General features: G+C 47.1%; 1 protein-coding gene across 1 annotated transcript in view; it reads right to left on the minus strand.

The window, feature by feature from the left end:
- The window catches only part of PYGM (glycogen phosphorylase, muscle associated), a 152,604-nt gene that overhangs the window by 74,402 nt on the left and 56,278 nt on the right, over positions 1-21,924 (minus strand). Inside the window, exons 7-10 of the mRNA XM_069208006.1 lie at positions 10,590-10,672; positions 10,139-10,282; positions 2,680-2,772; positions 1,736-1,882 (exon numbers count right to left, since the gene is read on the minus strand). Coding sequence (XP_069064107.1) covers positions 1,736-1,882; positions 2,680-2,772; positions 10,139-10,282; positions 10,590-10,672 — 467 coding nt within the window. The remainder of the gene's footprint in view (positions 1-1,735; positions 1,883-2,679; positions 2,773-10,138; positions 10,283-10,589; positions 10,673-21,924) is intronic.

Raw genomic sequence — 21,924 nt, forward strand, 5'->3', positions numbered from 1 at the left:
TTTTTTACAGATATTAGCCTAAAAGTAGTGGAATCATGAAACCTGCTCAGGGAAATAACAGAACAAATAGTGTACCATAATCAACAAAACCTAGAGGTGAAGATGAAGGTAATGGAGCCTCCATTCAGGATAAGAACTAGGCCTGGGCAAAACTTAGAGTACGTTGGTGTAATTTCTGGAATTTTGTGTTACACTTATTACACATAATTCCTGAAATGCCATTTGCGTAATAACACTTTCTGGTTAAAAGTTACTGCAAACATGCCATTCACAGTGCAAGTTTAACGTAAATGCACAGAACAACAGAATGTAATATGCGGTTGTTCATAGTGCTTTAAGCCACTAGAAAATTGTACCTCTGGTACCTAGTGCTTAGGTACTAAAGAGGGTCCCCTAAGATCTTCAGTATAAATTGTGCTCAGCACAAACCTCCTGCAGACTGCCATTGCAGGATGTATGACGAGCTGCTTCCAAAAATTACACACCATGTCCCCTAAACACGGACTACAATATTTGTAAGTCGCCCCATAGCAGGCCTTACAGCCATAAGTTATACTGCATTAAATTACAGGTGAGGGCCTTTGTGCAGGAGAAAATATGCCCCTGCTATGAATTTGTCGATTCTCAGTCCTGGTGATAAACTGCATCCCTGCACTCGGCTGCCCAAGTCAGAGGTTTCCGGTTGGTGTGTCCTTGGGCCGTGTCCCATACTTACCCGAAGTCCAGGAGACTGATCCCATAAGTCACTGTTCTATAACTGTATACAGTGCTAGTTCTTCCTCCATATACAATTACTGCATTTGAAAAATGCAAGTGTCAACTTTTTCAATCTCTAAAAATTCCTATCTCGAGAAATACTCACCTGATTCCAGTGGTCTTGGTATCTAAATATATATAAAAGTATGTGTTATTTTTATAAATTGGTGTTGGGTTTCTTTATTGAGTGCGTGTCTCACTTACTGTATGTGTGTGCTTTACATGCTTAGCATTACCCTCTGATGTGCCCATCTGCTCGCCCACATCACTACAAAAGAGCATTTGGGAGGTCATTTGTGCCGCTGTGATACCTCTGGGGTTTGTTCGGACTCTTTGCACAGTATACCTCATTTTGATCCACTATATAAAGAGCCAGCTTCCTACACTGATCAGAACCGGCTTTACTGAAAGATTATTCAACACAGTGAGTAAAGCAGCATAGGTAAAATAATGCAGCAGACCCAGCATCAGCAGAGCGCACACAGGAGAGGGAGTCTCGAGCAAACAGGGCTAAGAAGTTAGGACATCTGAACTATATCCGAAGCAATATTACTGAAGAATGTACAGTACAGAGAAGAAAACTAAGAAAAGAGGGCAGTAGAGAAGGACTTTAACATTGGTATCAACATTAGTGCATCACAGAGAAGGATTAAGAAGGAAACTAATGTCATGTAAAGGACAGAAATCTTTACGAAAAAGTCAGCAGGATCAGAAAGACTTAAAGAAGGATGAAGAGACTTAGGGCCACAGGAGTAACAGCATTAGTACAACACAGATCGAGTCCCAAGGACAATGGTAGGTATGACGGAGGGGGAGGGGCTTGACCACAGGATAATTGAATAAAACGCCACTCATCTGTAACAATGGTTATCCAGAACTGACCCTCAGAAGAGCAACACTTCCAATTGATTGTAAGTGGTAGAGAATTTGTCATAACTTCAATGATCCTCACAACTAATCACCATGACCAAAGACTCACCGCCAAGTGCCTTTGGTTGATCTCGTAGATTATAGCCAGATGGCGTGGTAGCAGGTTCTCTAGTAGATAGACAGGCCAGCGTTCAAGGGCCTCTGGCAACACTGTGTGGTTGGTGTAAGCGCAAGTCCTCACTGTTACGTCCCATGCCTGTGGAGCAGAGAAAAGCAAAGTGAGGATTGAAAGATTGCTTGGGAAGTGAAGCAGCAAGGTAGAGGAAGAAAGAAGGAGGGCGTTAGTGGAAGTTCCAGAATGCAAAACATGCTATTAACACAAATGCATGGAAGGAGAAAACCGAGGCTGCAATTGTGGAACCTTCTGCAGTGAACTAGGATACCAACTCTGAGCAGAACGAGAATGTGAGCTCCAAATGAGGGCCTGTGGGACAATGTAAGAAGCTAAGGGGTGGATGTCCTTCATTTGTGGCCTGGGGAACAATGCAGAGGATATAAGCATAACGCATCGGGTACACACGTGGTGTGAAAGATAGACTACGTTTGGAACAGGAAAATCAAAATAAGGAACTATACAAACAGTGGGCCAAGGAGGAGTGAAACTAAGCTGTAGCAGTATAGGCGGAACGTGTCCCAAACAAAAAGGTAACGGAAAAGGCTAGGCGAGAGAGGTAACCATGAAATAACTGGGTGAAAGCTGGGTCACATCCAAAGTTGGATTGATATAGGAATGCAATTGCTAAAAGCTGTGATGTTGGATGAGAGACTTAGCAACTGAATGAGATGAACAGCCGGGGGTGTGAAAGAGGAGAGGCGATGAGAGGAGGTGCGTCTATTAGCTGCTGTGGTAGGGTAATTAAGGGTTTCTGCTTCTTTCCTGAGTGGGGTGGGTGCGCGGATAGGAGTGGTCTGCATCACACAATGGGTACATCGGTCAAACTAAGGTGTACCTGGTGTTGGGGAGAAGGGTTAAATTAGGATAAACCACCTTACCTTTTCCCACTCCACCTTCTCAACGTCAACAAGAATCCTCATTAGTTCTGGGATGGCTAGTGACGGATGGGTATCATTTAGCTGGATGGCCACCTGTAGGGGGGTCAGAGGTCATACAGTAAGAACTAATCAACGCCTTTGTACTACACCCACCACAGCACTACAAACGTTCCAAGCCCTTAGGCAAAAAACCTATCCCAACCTGCAACACAGATGTCCAGATCTTGGACCACAAGACTCCAGTTTCGGGTACACATACTTTGAAAACCGCAGCCAGCTATGACTAGGGGCAAAGATTTGTCATGCAAGTAATGATTTTCTCTAAAGGACCCTGCGAGTTCAAAGTATTTCAATACTTGAAATTCCATGATAAGGAGGCTACCTCACAGCACTAATAAATGTACATAATATATAAAATGACATGGACCACAAATCTACTCCTCTCTGAGCCCTGCCATGATAAAGCTGTGGGGAGAATGGCGAAATAATGCTAAACTGAACTCTCTCCGATCTCAATTCTGTAGTTGTGGAGTCTTCTTTGGAGGGAACCCCTTCTCCTTGACAATGATAAAGGCAAATTTGTGGTGCATTTTGATTAGCTATCGGGGGCAGATGTAGGGTGGTCGGAGCATGTAAATTTACAAGCGTTTGATGAATGGTGGGGTCCATTGCAACCCTGTTTGCATTCTACACAATGCTGTGAATTCTCTTTGTGAAGGCTGGCTTGTTCATGCTGCAAAGGAGTGTATGCAGGAAGGCACGTCAAAGTTCTCTTCCGGAAACCTGATCTTCATGGGGGGGAATGTAGTGAGGTCAACTGCCCATTAATTTTCTTAGAGTTGGTGTTTCCCAGCCAGAATGAAACCCGTCCTCCTTGCCTATTATCGGTGTTGTTTTAGGGGCTGAAACAATAAGAACACTTGCCAGACTATCAGTCTGCAATACACAGATCAACTAGAACCACACTTAAATGGCATGACCTGTGGTCCTGGGCCTTACAGCCATGAGAACAGGGCAGCCAAAGGCTGCCCTTCTCTAGAATTTGAAAGCTCTCTTAACTTTCAGATAAAAAGAGATTTGACTGGCTTCAGCCTCGGCCATCAGAGTAGGAAAATTAGTAGCCACCTTGACTGATACTAGGCATTTCATCTGGAGGCCTCCTTACAGTATAGAAGGCATCTGGTGGGGTGTGGAGCCTATGGGGTGGCTGTTCTCCAACTAGAATAAGACCAACTCTGGGAAACCTGTAAGAGGCATTGCTGCCAACTGTGGAGAGATGGAGGAGCTGGATGTGCCTGCCAGGGTATGGTGACCTGCTCCCAGAAAGATCTGCACAATGCTCAACTGATATGCAGGTCTGTGTTGAGGCGTCTCTACTGACAGGGTCTGCCCATGAGCAACAAGATACCTCTATCCCAGTTGGCGCCACGCATCAGAAACAACATTATCTTGGTGGTGGACGGGCATCGTGACATATCTTTGCAGATCCAATAAGCTAACATCCTTCAAGGCCCATCCTACACCTATAGAGAGACTACGATAGGATAGTCTATCTTCACACTCCTACCGTGGGTTCCAGTTCTGTCTGATGGAGGGGATATCCTAATTCTAGAACCATTTCATACATTTCTCTAGCCAATGAGGTTCTGGCGATGTTAACTTTCATATTTATTGAAGCCCTACTCCTAAATTTCAGTTCCCAGATGCAACTGGTAAAGCCACTTACTGAAATTAGGAAATCCTGACCCCAACCGGTAGCGTAAGAGATTAGATTTTAAGTATAGGTACCCTTGGGACTCCATTAAACATTATCATAACTATTTTAGTGATAAACGGACTATGGGACATCAGTGATGTTGGAATGTGTCCCAAACTAGACATTGGTGACAGGAACTCTGGTGATAACTGACAATGTCCGGACCTTTGGAGGAACACCACTGACTTCACTGTGGTGCAGTCCTTGTTCTTCATGTGATAGGTTCTTAGGCATAGGGAAATATAGGTCGTTTTATTTAGATTTTTTTTAATTTGCATTTTTCACTGTGTAGCAAAAGCAAATAAGTATGAAAATTACTGAAAAAGCTAATTTCATTATTTCCAATAAATAGCATTCATCACATGACTTGGTGGTGGTGGAAAGGCATTAACCAAAACCACCTTGCTTTAATGCAAAAAAAATAAAATGAAACAGCCCCTCCCACCCCGCTCCCATCCTTAATCGACAAAGCATCTACTGGTCCCAATTCTTTCCAAGTTCCATTAAATCCGATTGTAGAACCTAACTTTTTTGCATACAATGTTTCGAAAAAAAAAAAAAAAAAAAAAAAACACTGTTCATTTTTGTTACCTAATTTTGGTCAAAACTCCATCAGTTGCAGAATGGGTATCTGGCAACTAAAGCTGAAAATAATACCAACTGCTGCTGCCAGAGAATAAAACCCAATGATGCCCTTGTTCTGCCAAATAATGCAATCTGTGGATTGGGAAAATCTTTAGTGTAATTAACAAGAGTGGATAGCATCTCCGGCGACTCCTCAACTAGACCATAAACACTAACAAAAATAATCAATTGTTTGTGGGGCTTCATTTGAACCTAAATCCATCTGGCATTAGGATCTTTGTATACCTTAATTATTTCAGTGACAATCTCTTTGCAAATTAATACTGAGACACCACGGACTGCAGCATTAGCTGAAGCTAAGAAAGCATGCTGAATATAACCAGGAAATTTAACTGTGGGCACTGATAATTTAAAATGCGTTCCCAAAAAAGTGAGCGATCTATAACTCATCGTAGAGTAATTAGGGTACCCACCAAACCTGTGCTTGGTAACTAACAATTAACCCTATAGTTGCACTGCTACATCGTTTTACTATATATTGAATCCCACTATCCTGCCCACCACTCCCACCCTGTCCCCACCACCAACTCCCACTGCTCTTCTCACCCTCCCTCCAGACCCCCAAGTGATCCATACATTCACTCCCTCCACTGCCAACCCAGAAGCCTTATCAGTCATGGGCTCCCTCCCAAGCATTTTTCTAACACCATCAGGATGGGTGGGGGGGGTCGTTTGAAGGACCTGGTGGAGGCCCCAGGTATTTGGACTTACTTGCCTAAAGACAGACTGTTAACTTTATTGGTCCCCAGGTGATCTCCCAAGTGCCCTGGTTCCATAGTTTCAGGCTACCAGATATCCATGAACTGCAGGATAGCAAGATTGCCACGTTGAAACAGCAAGTGAGAGGCCTATGTAAATGTATGTAGCATGTAGTGCCTACGATCATCCTAATCTGGTCTGTTTTTGTGAGGATCAACTACGAGGGACATATTACAGCAAGAGTCTAAATACCGATGGTAGAATAACAAGACACCCCGCGCTCAACTTTGGAGAAGGGTTGGGGCTAGAGGACAGCAAATATCTTCAAGCAGCAAAACCAACATGACCTCTAGTGACCTAGCTAATTTACGGGAACTGCAGTCCAACTGGGTCTGATGGGGGTTGAAGCAGCCTGAGGGGCGCTCTAGGCCACGCTACAGGTAGAGAGGATCGAGATGCGCTGCAGAAGTGGTCTGTGTAGCACAGATGCGGCTTGCAGCTCCCTCATGACTTCTCTGCCATGCCCACAACAAGTGGCCGAAATGAAAGAGATGAAACGCATCACTAGAGACGGGGCTGGGAAATCACGAGTCTCGGTTAAGACCCTCAAAGCCAATTAAGAGCCAGAAACGGTTAGTACTAAGCCAAGCACCTAAGGTTCCAGCAAGCAAGGCTAACCTCCAAAGCGACTCATCACGGGGGTTGTGGCAAGTGATGTCCCGACTGGGAATGTCCATCGCAGTCCCCTCTGTGGATCTGGGGGACTCAGGGCCATCTGGCCCGATTAGCGCATGACAACAACTCCCACCCCAGTCCGCCTTGGGTGCGGAGGGGTCCCTCTCCAAAAGACTATTCTAAGACACAAGGAGATGTTGGGATTTCCACCCCCCCCCCCACCACCACCACCCCCAGTTCTAAAACCCACAATAATTCCAAAGGAAAGCCTGCATACCCTCTGTTCAGAGTGGGCAATCCTAAAGGGACGGTAAGGGAAAAAACGTGACAGCAGACCCGGTTGACCAATCCATAGGCCAGCAGAGTAGCCTAAGCAAGACTTCGAACGGTGTTCTGGAGAGTTCTGGCATCGCATTACCAAAGGTGCCAGATAGTACTATTAACTTAACACAAGTTACATCTACAATGGTACAGGTAAGCCACACCTAAAGAAGATGCAGTAGGCCCAGTACCACCAGAGCATTCCGCAGCAACACCATCAGTTGAATCAATTCTTAATCAGATCTTAAAGGAGCTCTGAGACTTGAAAGTATCTCAGGAAAATGCTAATAGAAAGAATAATGAACATTTGGGACAAATTAAGGCTATAATTACAGCTCTCCTCTCATATGTCCTAGGTAGAGCAAAGAGTGTTGGATTTGAAATACTCAAATAACATGAAACTGGAATTTCAACAATTCAAACAGAACTCGAGGAACTCCAACTAAAATTGGATGATGCTGAGAAGAGCTCCTGATTCTCAAATCTAAGGATCGTAGGTATAGCTGAAGATCACAAAGCAGGATAAATGATAACCAAAGTGATTTCAGACCTTATTCACAAATATGTACTCCCGGATAAAGCTGCGGAGGGCTTAGACTTAATCACTCAGGCACATCGTGTTCCAGCAGTAATGGCTCTGAATGTAAAATTCCCGCGCACTATCTTGGTGAACTTTAACGACTTCAGAATTAAGGAGCAAATGCTACCTCAAGACATTAAAACCAAAAGTTATAACATCCCTGATAAATTCAGTTTTTGGATGTTCTCTGGCATGTCAATCATGACCGCATGGCACAGTAGAGAATTTAGAGGACTAATTGATGACTTTGATGATACCGCGGTTTCCCCTTGGCCCTTAATCAATCAAAACTGAAGGTGTTTTACAAGGGACAAGCCTATATTTTTAATTCTGTGGATCAGGCCAAAGGATTTCTGCAGACAATAAAAGGGGGAGTGGGCAGAGGGGAAACTACAAAATAGTTTCCACAGGAAATTCTGATTTAATCTGTTACGACATAGGACATATGACTGATTAATTGATGGTTAAGTGAAAGGGAAAAAGTAGCGTCCAGTGGGCCAGTTGATCTATCAAAGTCTTTGAATGAGTTCTTGATCCTAGAGTCACAATATAGGTAGAAAAGGGTGAATTTGAAAGGCTTCACCATGATTCAATTGGTTGAGATGGGTCTTTTTTTTGCCACAATGTAGCGTGATGCCTTTTTCAGGAAAGCTGTGCTTAAATGATCATGCTCATCTGCTGCTATAATTAAATGCAGGTTCAAGGAGTGCCATGTCAAAGCACTCTTTTTCATGGGAGGGCACAAGAGCGAGGCCACTTCATTTTGATGTTGTGTACTGAAGAATTGATGTCCAGTGAGGTACATCCACAGTTAGAGCAATACCAGGTTTGGTAACTGTATTTTCTGCACCAACGCACATCCCTTGTGAGAGATAATAAAGATGCCTGCGTCTACCAAATATAGCCACATAGGGCAACACTGGCCATCATGTCAATATTATAGGCAATCCATCACCTAGGAGCAATAATAATGTTTAGCATCCTAACTCTGACACAGAAGGAACTAGCATCCTCTGTTTTTCTGTGTGTATCATTTATGATTTGTTTATCTGCATATTAAGTATTATTTTATTTCTTAAGATTATTCACAGACTAGACGTGGATATTACTTAGTATGGTTTACTGAGTCATTAGAATGCTTCACCCCTACCACCATATCAAAATAAGTATCTACTGTTCGTGCTCACTATTTTGAATGCCAGGTTTATAAAGGGTGTAAATCAGTTGCTCAGGTGGAGTGTAATAGTATTTAAGGCCCTGGGACATCACTGATAAAAGGGTGGTAGAAATTCAATAAAATACCCATAATCACTGATTTCTCCAAGACCCAAAGAAAGGGTCTAACAAGTGGTCCTTAAACATGGGTATATTAAACCTTTTAACTTATTTCAACATACAGTCAGTAAGAATATCTGACCTCAAATTTGGAACTGGTCTTTCCAGCCACTCCAAATGCCATGTCTTTACCTCCGGCACTAGGCCCGATGCTTGCTTCTCACTCTAATCATTGTGACTCTCTGAAACCTGGTTTCATTCTGTTCTACATGCTTATCCAGTTTCTAAGCTCTGCTTTGTGGTTAAAACGCAACAAAACTTCAAAAAAACAATATCCCTCAAACTGTTAATGTACACCAAATTATGAAGTACAGTTTCTTGCAATAAGAGCCCAAGGAATACATTCTCTCTAGTCAAAACACCATCTCCAAGACCAAGGAAGGAGGAGTGCTATAATTCTAAAAATAAATTGTCCAGAGCTCCCGACCAAGGCAAAGATATCCATTACAGCACTGACTATAAACGAAAGGAGCATACTCACTAAAAAAGTCCTGCCTAAAGGGGAGGAAAATGTGGAGCAATGTCTATGACCAAAAGCCGCACTGTATTTGCACAGCTAGCCCGAGTGGTCTACTTAATGACTGAAGTGATTAAGAGGTCTGATGATATCCTGTGTCATGTGCCAGGTGTTTAGTTAGTCCTTGATATCTAGCTGAAATTACTTTGAATTGTGTTACGTGTAGGTCTACATTTGTAATATGTGCAATTAAACTATGGAAGCCTGAAGAAAGAGTCGGGCCTAGTCGAAACTCACGGGGCAACTTGAGAGCTCAAGAGGACTGAAGTGGAGAGTGGAAGTCACTAGCTTGATTTCTGATGGCCTATCAAACCCCAAAGGGTGTTTGTAGTGAAATAGAGTGTCAAAGTACTTGAAAATCTGGTTTGGAATAGACATTCCCACAAACTTTGCTTCGGAACATTCAAAGCTTAAGCTTCAAGAGAAAACTTCACCCTCATGATTTGCAAGAGCTCCAAAATATGGCAATAATCCCCTGAGGGGGATGTGGTTCCTACACCAACAGGCAGTAAAGGCTGATAACTTCTAGAAAAGCTGCGCACTAAGAAAAGAATCAAGAAGGATAAAGCTCAGCACCACAAAGTCCACTTTGATAACCTAGAACTCCAGGATCTATGTTCCTTTACACTTGGTACACCTTGAAGTGGTTCCTTCCAGTAGGTCAGGGGGTGTATGGCAACCAATTATCCCCCAACCTAGTCTTTAAATGCATTACTACTCTCAGACATTTCTCATATACACCCTTTTTTACAGCATTTGTCACTTCTTCAGCAATAACCCCCAACCACTTCTATTCCATTCCCTCCTAAAGCAGGTGCCCTATGTTTTTCACTACCCTAAAGCACATGGTCCACCCACAGGACCAAGTGCTTCTCAAACCTCCAGTAGCAAATGATTTACCACTGGACATGTCAAAAGTGGATGAGTTCACCTTTTCAGGAAAAGCATCAAAGGAGGTGCGAACAGGATCACGGCAGCCAAACTTGGAGGACTTGAAGCGCCGAATTATGTCCTGCAATGTGGCTGCAACCACAAAGTATTCCTGCTTCAATCGAAGCTCTTTCCCTTCAAAGAACTGCAAAGGGACAGAGAAAAATAATGTATAAGACTCAGACACTGAACGAACATCCAGACTAGTCGCTAGCCCAAATTGCATAGAAACAGAAGAAGCAGTGAACATATGAAACACCTCCCCAAATTAAACAGCTCACTCAATCATCTATGTCAGAAGAAAACATGTAATACAAGACCCATAACTTCATACCACAGAGAACATGAATGACAGACGAAAGGCAGGGGAAAAGGCTCAGTCTCAGAAGTTCACTGGTGCAAATGTAATGGTGTTCCTAGAACTCTGTTCCATAAGCATCCCATAAACTTACATTATCATTGGGATACAGCACACGGGAAATATTCTCTGCAAGGTTCCTGTCCAATACAGCCTGGATGTAACCACCAACGTTAACTGTCAATCGAATAGAAAATAAGAGGTTCAATGTGAAAATCATCTTTTCATTCACTGTACTTTTAAGAACTGGAATTAGAAAAAAAAAAAAAAAACTCTCATGCCCTGTGTCTGTATAACTCATTACTGAATGTATCCTTTAAGGGACAAATAGCTACTTCATAACCCATGGCCAAGGTAACTGTACAATTTGTATGGAAGGGAATTTGAACCACATTCCTACATCAACTGAGTTACAGTAAATATCCATGGAACTCACTTTCAACTAATGAGCATATACAGTTCTATAAATTAGGGTTTGTGGTAAGCTAAATGATACTTTCCAAGGTATATACTAGTGATCCTGTGAAGACCACCTACCCACTAGTCTGGATGCCCCATGAATAGGCCTCATAAAAGCCAATAAGTTAACTGTAATACCATGTGGTATTGTAATTGGTGCAGAGAGTTATGTTCACAACCGGTTACCAACTCCCAAAGATTTAAAAAAAAAAAAAAAAAAAAAAGTATAGATTTTTTTTATAAACAAATATTTATTGCTTTTAAAGAGAAAAACAACAGGTAAAGTACACAAGTAACACACAAGTCTTGGCCTGTTTAGAAATGACCATCCAGTTGGTACCAATCTGATTCTTCTGTACCCGAGGAACGCAAGGATTTCCAAAATTGCATATTTTAATAATACAGAGAGTAAGGAAGGGGTATGCACACACAATCTTTTGGGCCGGTTCAACCTAGTAGTCCAGTCCATTTCCCCCAAATCTTCTCATATTTACGGGGGCATCCCCTTGAATCGTACACCACTTTTTCTTGGGCGGCACACCAGTCCACCCCGTCTCCATTTCTGAAGAGAGGGGCCCTTGATGGTATTCCAAGCAGCCGCAATGTCTCTCTAAACCAGAGCAAAATGGAGAGGAGAGAGGGGGCAGCCCTGTCGAGTTCCCAGATGAATCGGAAAGGCCGAAGATAAGACTCCATTAACCTGCACCTGCGTCGTTCGCTTTGTATACAGGGCCCGTACCATTCGACAGAACCATGGTCCAAAACCGGCACGCCGGAGCACTGCGAGGAGGAACCCCCAGTCACGGAGTCAAACGCCTTCTCGAAGTCGATGAATGGGGCAGTCTGGGTCTCCCTGCGAGGGCCACTTGGAGCTTCGTATACAGTGACGCGTGCTACGTCCGGCCATGAATCCACACTGATCCGGGTGTATCAGCAGGGGCATCACCCTCTTGAGACCGGAAGCCAGTATTGCAGCATAAATCTTTACTTAACTGTTGATCAGAGATATGGGTCTGTAGTCCGCGCAGTAAAGGAAGTGTCCGGACCTCCACCATGGGCAGGTCCGGGAGCAGAATGTCTGCCAGGAATTGGTCGGAGGAGTCCGATCTCTCTGGATTAGTCACTCGATACAGAACCCTGTAGTAGTCAACGAACGTCTCGGCCACTTCTTGGAGCTTAAATAGGCGTTCCCCGTTCTCATTGCAAATTTCAGGGACGATTCGGGAATCCTGCTGCTGGGAAATTAACCAATATAGTAGTTTCCCTGTCTTATTCTCCCTTCCATAAACCCGGGCCGTGGAAGCGCACCACATGTGTTTGGCCTCTTCTAAGGATAGACTATGCATCTCCTCCTGAATCAGCAGGAGTTGTCTGGTTATCCATTCGTTCGAGTGTGCCTCCTGCTCTGCTTCTAGGTGGATGGCACGGGCCTCCAGCTGGGTGATTCGAGAAGCCCGGGAGCGTTCCCGTGCACGGATTAGGCCTTTGGCTGCCCCTCTCAACACCACCTTGCATGCCGCCCATAGGGTCCCGGGCGACCTCACCAAACCCTCGTTAATACAGAAGTACTCATGTAGTGACACCCTCAAGCTATCGACGTACCCCTTGTCTTGTAGATACCAGGAATTTAGCCGCCACATAGAGCGGATCAACGGATCTGCGAGGCCCACCCTGAGCCCGACCGGGGCGTGATCTGAGATCCCACGTGGTAGAATCTCGATGTGGGAAAGGTGACAGCATTCAGTGGCCTGCATGAACACCAGGTCTATCCTGGATTGTGTACTATGAGCTGCGGAGATGTGCGTGAATTGCTTGCGCCATGGATGCCAAGCTCTCCAGGCGTCACAGGGCCCCGCCGACAACATCCATCCAGATAAGCTAGAGGCCATGGCTGGTCTGTGGGCAGATGACCCCCCCCACTCGTGTCCAGCCCTGGATTCGGGACTGCATTAAAGTCACCCCCTATTACTGTGGTCCCGGGGGGTAACTCCGCCAGTATTCGTGTCAGGTCTCCTAGAGTCTTGCGCACCATATTCGGGGGGGCATATACGCTCACGATGTTCATTGTTCGACCTTCTATTGTCCCTGAGATTGCCACATATCTCCCTTGTGAGTCTCTCCATTCTTGTCTCACCACCATTGGTAGGGAGCGATGCAGCACTATTGCCACCCCCGTGAGCCTCTCATGAACCCCACGTGAAACACCCTGTCAAATCCTTTACGGGCTAAGAAGGGGCAGTGATTTCCAATGAGATGTGTCTCCTGCATCAGGAGTATATTGGGTTTATGTCTGTGGACGTGAGTAAGCACTGCTGACCTTTTAATCTTATCAAGGAGTCCGTTGACATTCCAAGATATAATGTGAGTTGTCCCCATTTATTTCGTTTGTTTGCCTATGGACAGTCCTCGTTATTCTTTCCCCTGGCTCTCCCTGCGTAACCCGGGATAGATAGAAATCATCTCATCCTGTGTGTGTTCCCTGCTTGGGCATCCCACTACTACTGTTTCCAGCCAGTATGTGAGACCACAAACCAACAAAATCTTTAAATAACAATAACAGCAGCCTGCTGGCTGAATAGAACCAAACATACCCCCCAATTTCCACCCCCCCAACCCCATACTTCACCCCAGAAGAATCTGTCACCCAATACCATCAGCTCACTCCCGAACATAGTGAGCTGGTAACTCTTAGTGTCTGAGCTGTGGTGGACCCCTCCATTCCTGCGGATTAAGAAGTGTTACGTCATGAACGAATGCGCTGTGACCCCATCCTGGCCACTGGCCCTCCTAGGCATGCCCTCCCCTCTCCGGAGGGGAGTCACAACACTGGGCTTCGGGAGAGGTCGGTGTCGTCCGCCACCGCAGGGTGCAGCTCCTCAGAGTCTCCGATCTAAGAGTCACCTCCTGTACCCCCCCGCATCTCCGCCGACTCCAAAGGCGTTCCCCCTCCCCCCTTCGGATCCCTGGGGGGAGCCCGATGGTGAGCCACCTCCTTCCTTTCGCCTCCTGGAACGGGTTCTACGGCGGAACCCCCACCCACTGTTGCGTTCGGTTGACTTTCTGCTGTTCAGTGAAGGTCTGCCGCTGCTTTTCCTCAATAGGGCCCAACGGGACCTCCTCAGTCAGCCACGTCCAGGCCTGTCTGGGGGACTCGAAGAAATAGGTCCTGTTGGTATGGACCACCCGTAATTTAGCCGGGAAGAGGAGGCGGTAGGGCACATCCATCGCTCGTAGCTTTTGTTTTACCTCTATGAATGAGCGGCGCTGCACTTGAACGTCTCTTGTGTAGTCCAGGAACACCATAACTTTGGTTCCATCACAGTGCAAGTCTCCTTTTGAGCGTGCCGCTTGAAGTATTGCATCCCTATCTCTGAAATTGAAAAGCCGGAGAATCACCGGCCGCGGCGGGGGTCTGGCCCGCAAGGCCCGATGGGCACGTTCAATTCCAAACCAGGGTGTTACACGGTCCCGGGGCATCCACAATCGGAACCACTCCTCCAGGAATGTGGCCAGGGAGGAAGCCGCAGTGTTCTCGGGTAGTCCCACAATTCTGAGGTTGTTGCGGTGTGATCGGTTTCCGGCGTCAGATATAGCTCTGTTGTGCGGGCTGTTAGCGCTGACACCTGTGTTTTGAGGGCAGCCAGGTCGTCTTCCGCTGTAGAGATACTGGACACCGCTTCTGTAATCCTAGCTGTGGCTTTGTGGAGATCGTGGCGTACAAGGGCCACATCCACCCTCACCTCTCCTATCGTAGCCTCCACCGCTTCTTGGGATGATTGGATGGCTGCCAGATCACCGCTCCCGGCCTGTTTCCCGCCGCCACCCTTCGGTCTTCTTTCCGAGCTCCGCTGGGGCCGTGGCAAATTGGTCAATGTACGTATGCGTTGTGGCGGGGTGGGTCTGCCGGTCTTTACCCATTACGTCTGCCTCGCCGGAGTCTGCCTGTGAGTTGACTCCGTGCAATGCTTCTTGCACCGCCTTTCCTTGGGCCTCAGGGCCCGGTCCTCGCCGGTTTGCCCCCCCGACACAGTCTATCAAAGTCCACTAATGCCCCAGGAGGATTGGGGGGGGGGGGGGGGGGGGGGGGGGAGGAGGGTTCCCACCTCTGCTGGCGTGCCCTTGGTCTTTACCTCCTCCACCTCTTCCCATGAGGGGCAGATCGGCAGCTTCGGTTCCGACGTCCCTGGCACCCACTCTTAGCCACTGGGATTCCCCTCCTCGTCCTACTCTAGGATCGATATCCCAGTGGGCCTGTGCCACCGTCCGTCTTCCACACACTTCAACATCCAGGGCCATCAGCGTCCGGCAAGTTATGGGGCTGGGGGGGTGACACTCCATCCACCACTTAGGAACTCTTCCCCCAAGAGGTAAATCCTCGCCCGACCCTGCAATCTCTGGATCCTCCACCAGGCCCACCGGACCACACCCCGGGCGGCAGAGGGGAGGGGGGGGGGGAGGGGGGGGGGGAGAAAAAAAAAAAAAAAAAAAAAAAAAAAAAAAACACTCGAGGGAAAGGCGCAAAGCCCCCACCCAGAGCCACGATCACTTACCAATGCCCCCCTGTCTCTGGGGGGTGGGGGGGGAGGGGTTAAGGGGGCCCACACGCAGTCTCTTGGAATTGTTTCAGCCCGCCGGGGCGCTCTTTGGTGTATTTATGCGGCTCGCATTCTTCTCCGGTCCGGTGCCTTTCTTTCTCTTTTTTTTCTGATTAAACTGGTTTCACAAGGGCAGGATTCATCACTCCCACAAGCTGTACAGACGTTTACTAGCTTTGAGAGCACAATCTCCATCTGCTGCTTCATTAGTGGCGATTCACAGGCTCGTATCTGGGCACCACTTCACTTAGAGCTTAGTGATCAACTCATATCGAAAACCTGTTCAAGGATAACGCTTTCCAAATGTTTCAAAGGAAAGTTACAACAAATATTTGTGTTTTAGTCACCTGTGGAGTTCTTGTGGTGAAGTGTACGGGGCAATAGACAACGCAGGATGAAATTATGTATTATTCCACTGTTAAACTACAGTAGCCTCCTGCTGCCCTCCATTCCCTCCCAGGTCGCAGCTCTGTTCTGTGGTGGCTCAGGTGACAGGCTTATGGAAAGTGACCTTAAGACCCTGGATGCAAGCACTGCCACTGATGTAGAAACGAGTTATACTGTGCACATCCTTGGACGGGTAGACAAATTCCACAATGCAGCACAACTCGTAAAGTAGCACTTGTTTCTAAATCTCCAAGAATATTTTCTATAAATGCTTGGGAGGTGACATCTCTCTAGCCCCACTGAGTCTGCTCGTAGTTCAGTTTAACTCAGACCGCCTCTGCGCTCTTTTCCACCATCACACTCACGCCCATTGTCGATCACCTGTTGCCTTGTCTTTCAGTCAATAGGATCTCCCTACTTTTTTCCTATTGGACCAATATTCCCTTGGAAAGCTTTCCAAAGAGGCCCTCAACTGTATGGGACCAGAACTAGTGGGCAGTTGGACATCAGTGTTAGAAAACTGGGGCATGTTCTGTTTTATAATAGTGCAAGAGGCTGCATCAGAACATTTAAAATACCTAAGATTCATGAAAAAACAGCCCTCGTGTAGATGGTATGCTTTTTTTAACCTTTGTGACTAGCACCAGGATAAACGCAGCACTCTATAAATATAATATTTAAATACATGCATTTATCATGCCACACGTTACAATAGAGACATGCATTTACTATGTTCGATGTCACTGCAATGGAAACATTTGTTGGGTATGTTGGTCACTGCAATGGGGACATTTATGTAATAGGCCACTGCAATGGGAACTTCTTTTACCATATGTAACTGTAATGTGGGCACTTAGTGCATCTTTCACTACAACAGGGACATTTAGTTAGTGTGCCACATTTGTTTGCAATGTTGACATTTTGCATGCCTCATTTCATTATAATTTTACACCCAATATGCAGGGCCACTGGAATTATGTGGCGGAGAGGACCAATTTATGTGGCAAGAAAAGTCCACTTAGGCATTTACAACGCCAGTTGCTCCAACTCAAGCAAATGCGAGATCCATTGCATTGCAAATGCTTGTTAATACATTTCCGCAAGGGAAATTTGGGGCTCTTGCCATGAAGCACCCAGTAGAAAGTGCAGGTGCCTTAAATTAGACCCATTTTGACAGGCGTTAAATGGGGTTTACACAGATGTTCAGCTTTATGGTCGAACTTATTCAGGCTGAACAGGAGTGCAGCATCAGCTTTCTGAAAATGTATTTTGGTAAAAAGGCATTGATAATGGTCAGCCTTTGGAAACAACTGTGAAACAGAAAAATCACAGAAAACGCCTTTGCATGGATCTCAGATGAGAAAATTGGCTTTAGTGTTGCGTACAATGTGGGCTTTTAGTGTTAACTGAAAGCCGGGTATTATGCTGAGATTACATATTTCTGTAATGGGCACAGCTGGGAATAGAATGGGGACCATGGTTATGGCAATATCTTGGGGTCCCAGGTGTTTAGTCTATTGTTCCCTACTAACATCTAGGTTTTTGCAGGATTAAGTTTTGGAAAATTTGAGTACACCCATGACTAAACTTTACTTAGCTAGTGAACCATACTTTTAGCTTTTTCTGGTTAATCACTGGAAAGACTGAATATAATGTGTGCAGCGTCTGAATACAAATATGGAACAATATTGAATAGCTGCATAAGTTGGGCTAATACCATCTAAATAGCAGCCCTTTTCAATCCATGAACTAGGATCTAGAACCACATCCCCAAAACCATAAGGACTGCCCAAAGATGCTCCACTGAAGGAAGAGTTGAAGACACAAATCTTTAAGGAATACTATATCACAATACAATAACAGTATGTATCTAAGCCCAGAAAGGAGCCATCTCTCCCATCACTCATTGACAATGTGCTTACCTTTGACCCTGTACCATGCTCCACTGTCTTTTGACTAGATTTGCGCTAGACAAATACAACATACATACCAATGGCTCAATCAATCAATCAATTAAAAAAAATGTATAGAGCGCGCTACTCACCCATGAGGGTCTCAAGGCCCTTGGGGTGGGGTGGGGTGGGGGGGGGGGGGGGGAGGGTTTACTGTTCGAACAACCATGTCTTGAGGTTTTTTCTGAAGAGTAGGAGGTCTTTGGTTTTGCGGAGGTTGGTGGGGATGGAGTTCCAGGTTGTGGGGGCGAGGTAAGAGAAGGCCCTGCCTCCTGTGGTGGTTCGTTGGATGCAGGGGGACTATAGCTAGTGCAAGGTCGGCTGATCGGAGGATGTGGGTGGGAGTGTGGAAGTTCACTCTTTCGTTGAGGTAGGTCGGGCCGGTGTTGTGGAAGGATTTGTGTGCGTGGATGAGGATCTTGAAAGTGATTCTCTTGTCTATGGGGAGCCAGTGAAGGGATTTGAGGTGTGGTGAGATTCGTTTGTGGCGGGGGGGCCAAGGACGATGCATGCGGCTGTGTTCTGGATTCTCTGGAGTTTGCGTTTGAGTTTGAGCGTGGTGCCGGCGTAGAGGGAGTTACCGTAGTCTAGCCTGCTGCTGATGAGTGCAGGGGTGACGGTCTTCCTGGTCTCTGGGGGAATCCATTTGAAGGATTTTTTTTTTTAGAGTACGGAGCGTGTGGAAGCAGGAGGAGGTTAGTGCATTGATTTGCTGTGTCATGGAGAGGGAGGGGTCCAGGATGATGACGAGGTTGCGTACATGGTTTGCAGGGGTGGGTGCGGGGCCTAGGGTGGTGGGCCACCAGGAGTCGTCCCATATGGTTTTGTTCGGGATGAAGATGATGATCTCGGTTTTGTTGGAGTTAAGCTTGAGGTGGTTAGTTGTCATCCAGTTGGCGGTGTCGAGGAGAGCAGCATGTAGGTTCGTTTTGGCTGTGGTGGGGTTGCGGGTGAGGGAGAGGATGAGTTTGGTGTCGTCTGCGTAGGAGAGGATAGTGATTCCGTGTGATCGGAGGATGTTGGCTAGGGGGATCCTGCATATATTGAAGAGTGTGGGGCTGAGGGAGGACCGTTGGGGGACTCCGCAGACGATCTTGGTAGCGGTGGCGTGGAAAGGTGGAAGACGGACTCTTTGGGTCTGGTCGGTGAGGAAGGAGGTGAGCCAGTCTAAGGCTTTGTGCTGAATTCCTGTGTTGTGGAGGTGGGTACGGAGTGTGTGGTGGCGGAAAGTGTCAAAGGCTGCAGAGATGTTTAAGAGGATGAGTGCGACGGTCTCGCCTTTGTCGACTTTGGTCCTGATGTTGTCAGTGCATGCTGTGGTTCTTGCGGAACCCGGATTGTGAGGGGTCAAGAGTGTTGTTTTCTTCGAGAAAGTGGGATAGGCGGGCGTTGACTTGTTTCTCTGCAACCTTGGTGGGGAAAGGGAGGAGGGAGATGGGGCGATAGTTGGAGAGGACCTCCGGGGCGGCTTTTTTTTTTTTTATTAGGAGAGCAGTGATTTATGCATGCTTCCAGGGGTCTGGGTAGGTGGCGGAGTCGAAAGAGGAGTTGATTATGTCACGGAGTATGGGGGCGATGGTTGGGCTGGCTTTGTTGTAGATGCGATGAGGACAGGGGTCGGAGGCGGATCCGGAGTGGACGGAGTTCATGTTTTTTTCACTTTCCTCTTGTGTGGTGGGGGCCCAGGTGGTGAGTGTGGTGGGAAGGGGGGGGTCATGAGTGGGGGTTGAGTTGGGTGAGTGAGGGGTGTGTGTGGTGGGTGTGTGCGGTGGGTGTGTGTGGTATGAAGCTGTTGTGGATGTCGAGGATTTTGAGGTGGAAGTGGTTGGAGAGGGTGTCACATAGGGGCTGTGTGTGGGGTGTAAGTTGCTGGCTTTGGGTTTAGCTAGCTCTTTAATGATGGAGAAGAGTTCTTTGCTGTTTTGGGAGTTGTTGTCAAGGCGTATCTTGTAGTGATCTCTTTTGGTGGTTGTATGAGTTGGTGATGGGTGCGAATGGTAGTTTTGAGGGTAGAGAAGTTGGTTGTAGAGGGTTCTTTTGTCGCCATATTTTCTCCACTTGGCGACGTTTGGAGTCCTGGAGTTCAGGGGTGAACCATGGGGCTTCTTGATGTTGCGGGTGGCGATGTGTTTTCTGAGGGGGCTAGTGTGTCTGCGCAGGTACGGATCCATTTAGAGAGGTTGTGTGCTCCTGCTTTGGGATTGTTGTTGTGTGGAGTGGTGGAAGGTTGTGAGCCAGTTGGGAGTTCAGGCGTTCTGTGGGGATCTTGTCCCACATGCAGTAGGGTGTGGTGTGTTGATGGTGGTGTGTGGGGGGTTTGTTAAAGGAGAAGTGGACACAGTGGTGGTCAGTCCAGTGGAGTTTGGTGGTGTGGGTGTAGGCTATGTGTTGGCTTGAGGTGAAAATTGCGTTGAGCGTGTGTCTTGCTGAGTGGGTGGGTGTGGTGACCAGTTGTTTGAGTCCGAGGTTGGTGAGGCTGTCTATGAGGCAGGTTGAGTTGTGGTCTCGAAGGTTCTCCAAGTGAAAGTTGAAATCACCGAGGAGGATGTAGTCTGTGGAGGTGAGGGCGTGCGAGCTGATGGTGTCACAGTAGGCGGGTGTGGTACTGGTGGTCTGTAGACTAGTGTACCTCTGAGGGTGGAGTTGTTGTTAATGTGGATTAGGAAATGCATGTGTTCTGTGTTGTCGATAGTGTATTGGGAGCTGGTGGTGACTTTGATGGTGTCCCTGGGTAGGATGGCGATGCTACCACCTGGCCTGTTGAGGCGGTCTGTGTTGGAGTTTGTATCCCTTGGGGGTGGCGATAGCTATGTCGGGTTCCGAGGAGGGGTTGGTCCAGGTTTCCGTGAGGAAGGCGATGTCAGGTGAGTGTGATGTGATGATGTCCCAGAGTTCGATGGCATGTTTGTGAAGGGAGCGGGTGTTGAGGAGCAGGCAGTTGAGGTGGTTCTGGTGGGTGGTGTTGGTGTGGTGCATGAGGGTGTTGTTGCGGGGTGTGTTCTGGTTGTGGGGTGGTGTGCGGCGGGGCAGAGCAGGTGAGTATTGCGTTGGGGGTGTTGTGATTGTTGTTGGGGGGGGGGGGGGGTTCGCTATGGTTGGTGTGTGGTGTGAGGGATGAGAAGCAGGAGAAATTACAGGTGTAGCAGGTGAAGAAGCCATGAGTGTGTGTGGGGCTGGAAAGGGTGCAGGTGGGTCGAGGGCCTGGGTTGAGTGAGTGGAGAGTGAGGGGGGAGTAGATTTGTCTAAAGGGGCCAGGGGGGACTGGCGCTGGGCTCTGTCTTGGCAAGGACGGGCGCAGATGGGCTTGCCTTCAGCATGCCAGCAGCACGCCCGCTGCGCGCCGCGGCTGTCATAAATGAGGAGGAGGGAGGGCGTGGCAGCTGGGAGGGCTGGGCGAATGGGAAGGCTGGGGCCACAGGGATTAGCAGCGGCAGGAAAACCGGACAGAGCGGAGGTGGGGGCGCGGGGCCGCAGCGGCAGAGGTGTTCAAAAAAAGAAAAGGATGCAACCGGCAAAGTGGAGGCGGCACGAGGAGCGACCTGCCTGTTGAAAGCAGGGTCAAGGGTTGCTCCTGTTACCGCGCCGCGGCTGCCATAAATGGGGAGAAGGGAGTGGCCGCTGGGGGGAGAAGGGAGTGGCAGCTGGGAGGAGGGTGGGGAAATAATAGCATGCCTTGAAGTACACTCCATTTAACAGAGCTAATGTTTGAGCTTAAGATCCCTATTTTGACTTATTGGGTTCTGCCTTTGAGGAAGTAGCTATTCATTTTAAAGTACTTCATGTAATTTTAAAGCTTAAGATGATTCAGGGGCAGCTTTAATTGAGGAGCAGTTTTGGCTCAACTGTTTCACATGCTGCTCTGAGGTCGAATTTTGCTACAGCTGCTCTACACCCTCCTCTGCTATCATTCTTCAAACATCAATTGCTGAATCTAACAGATTCAGTTCCAATCTAAGGTCTGCCACCTTGCTCGGGCTGGCTTTAATAACTGTACATGTTCTACTGTTTGTCGTAGTTTCTGAGTTAATGCCTTCCT

The sequence above is a fragment of the Pleurodeles waltl genome, chromosome 9 (genome assembly GCF_031143425.1).
Source record: "Pleurodeles waltl isolate 20211129_DDA chromosome 9, aPleWal1.hap1.20221129, whole genome shotgun sequence".
Taxonomy (NCBI): domain Eukaryota; kingdom Metazoa; phylum Chordata; class Amphibia; order Caudata; family Salamandridae; genus Pleurodeles; species Pleurodeles waltl.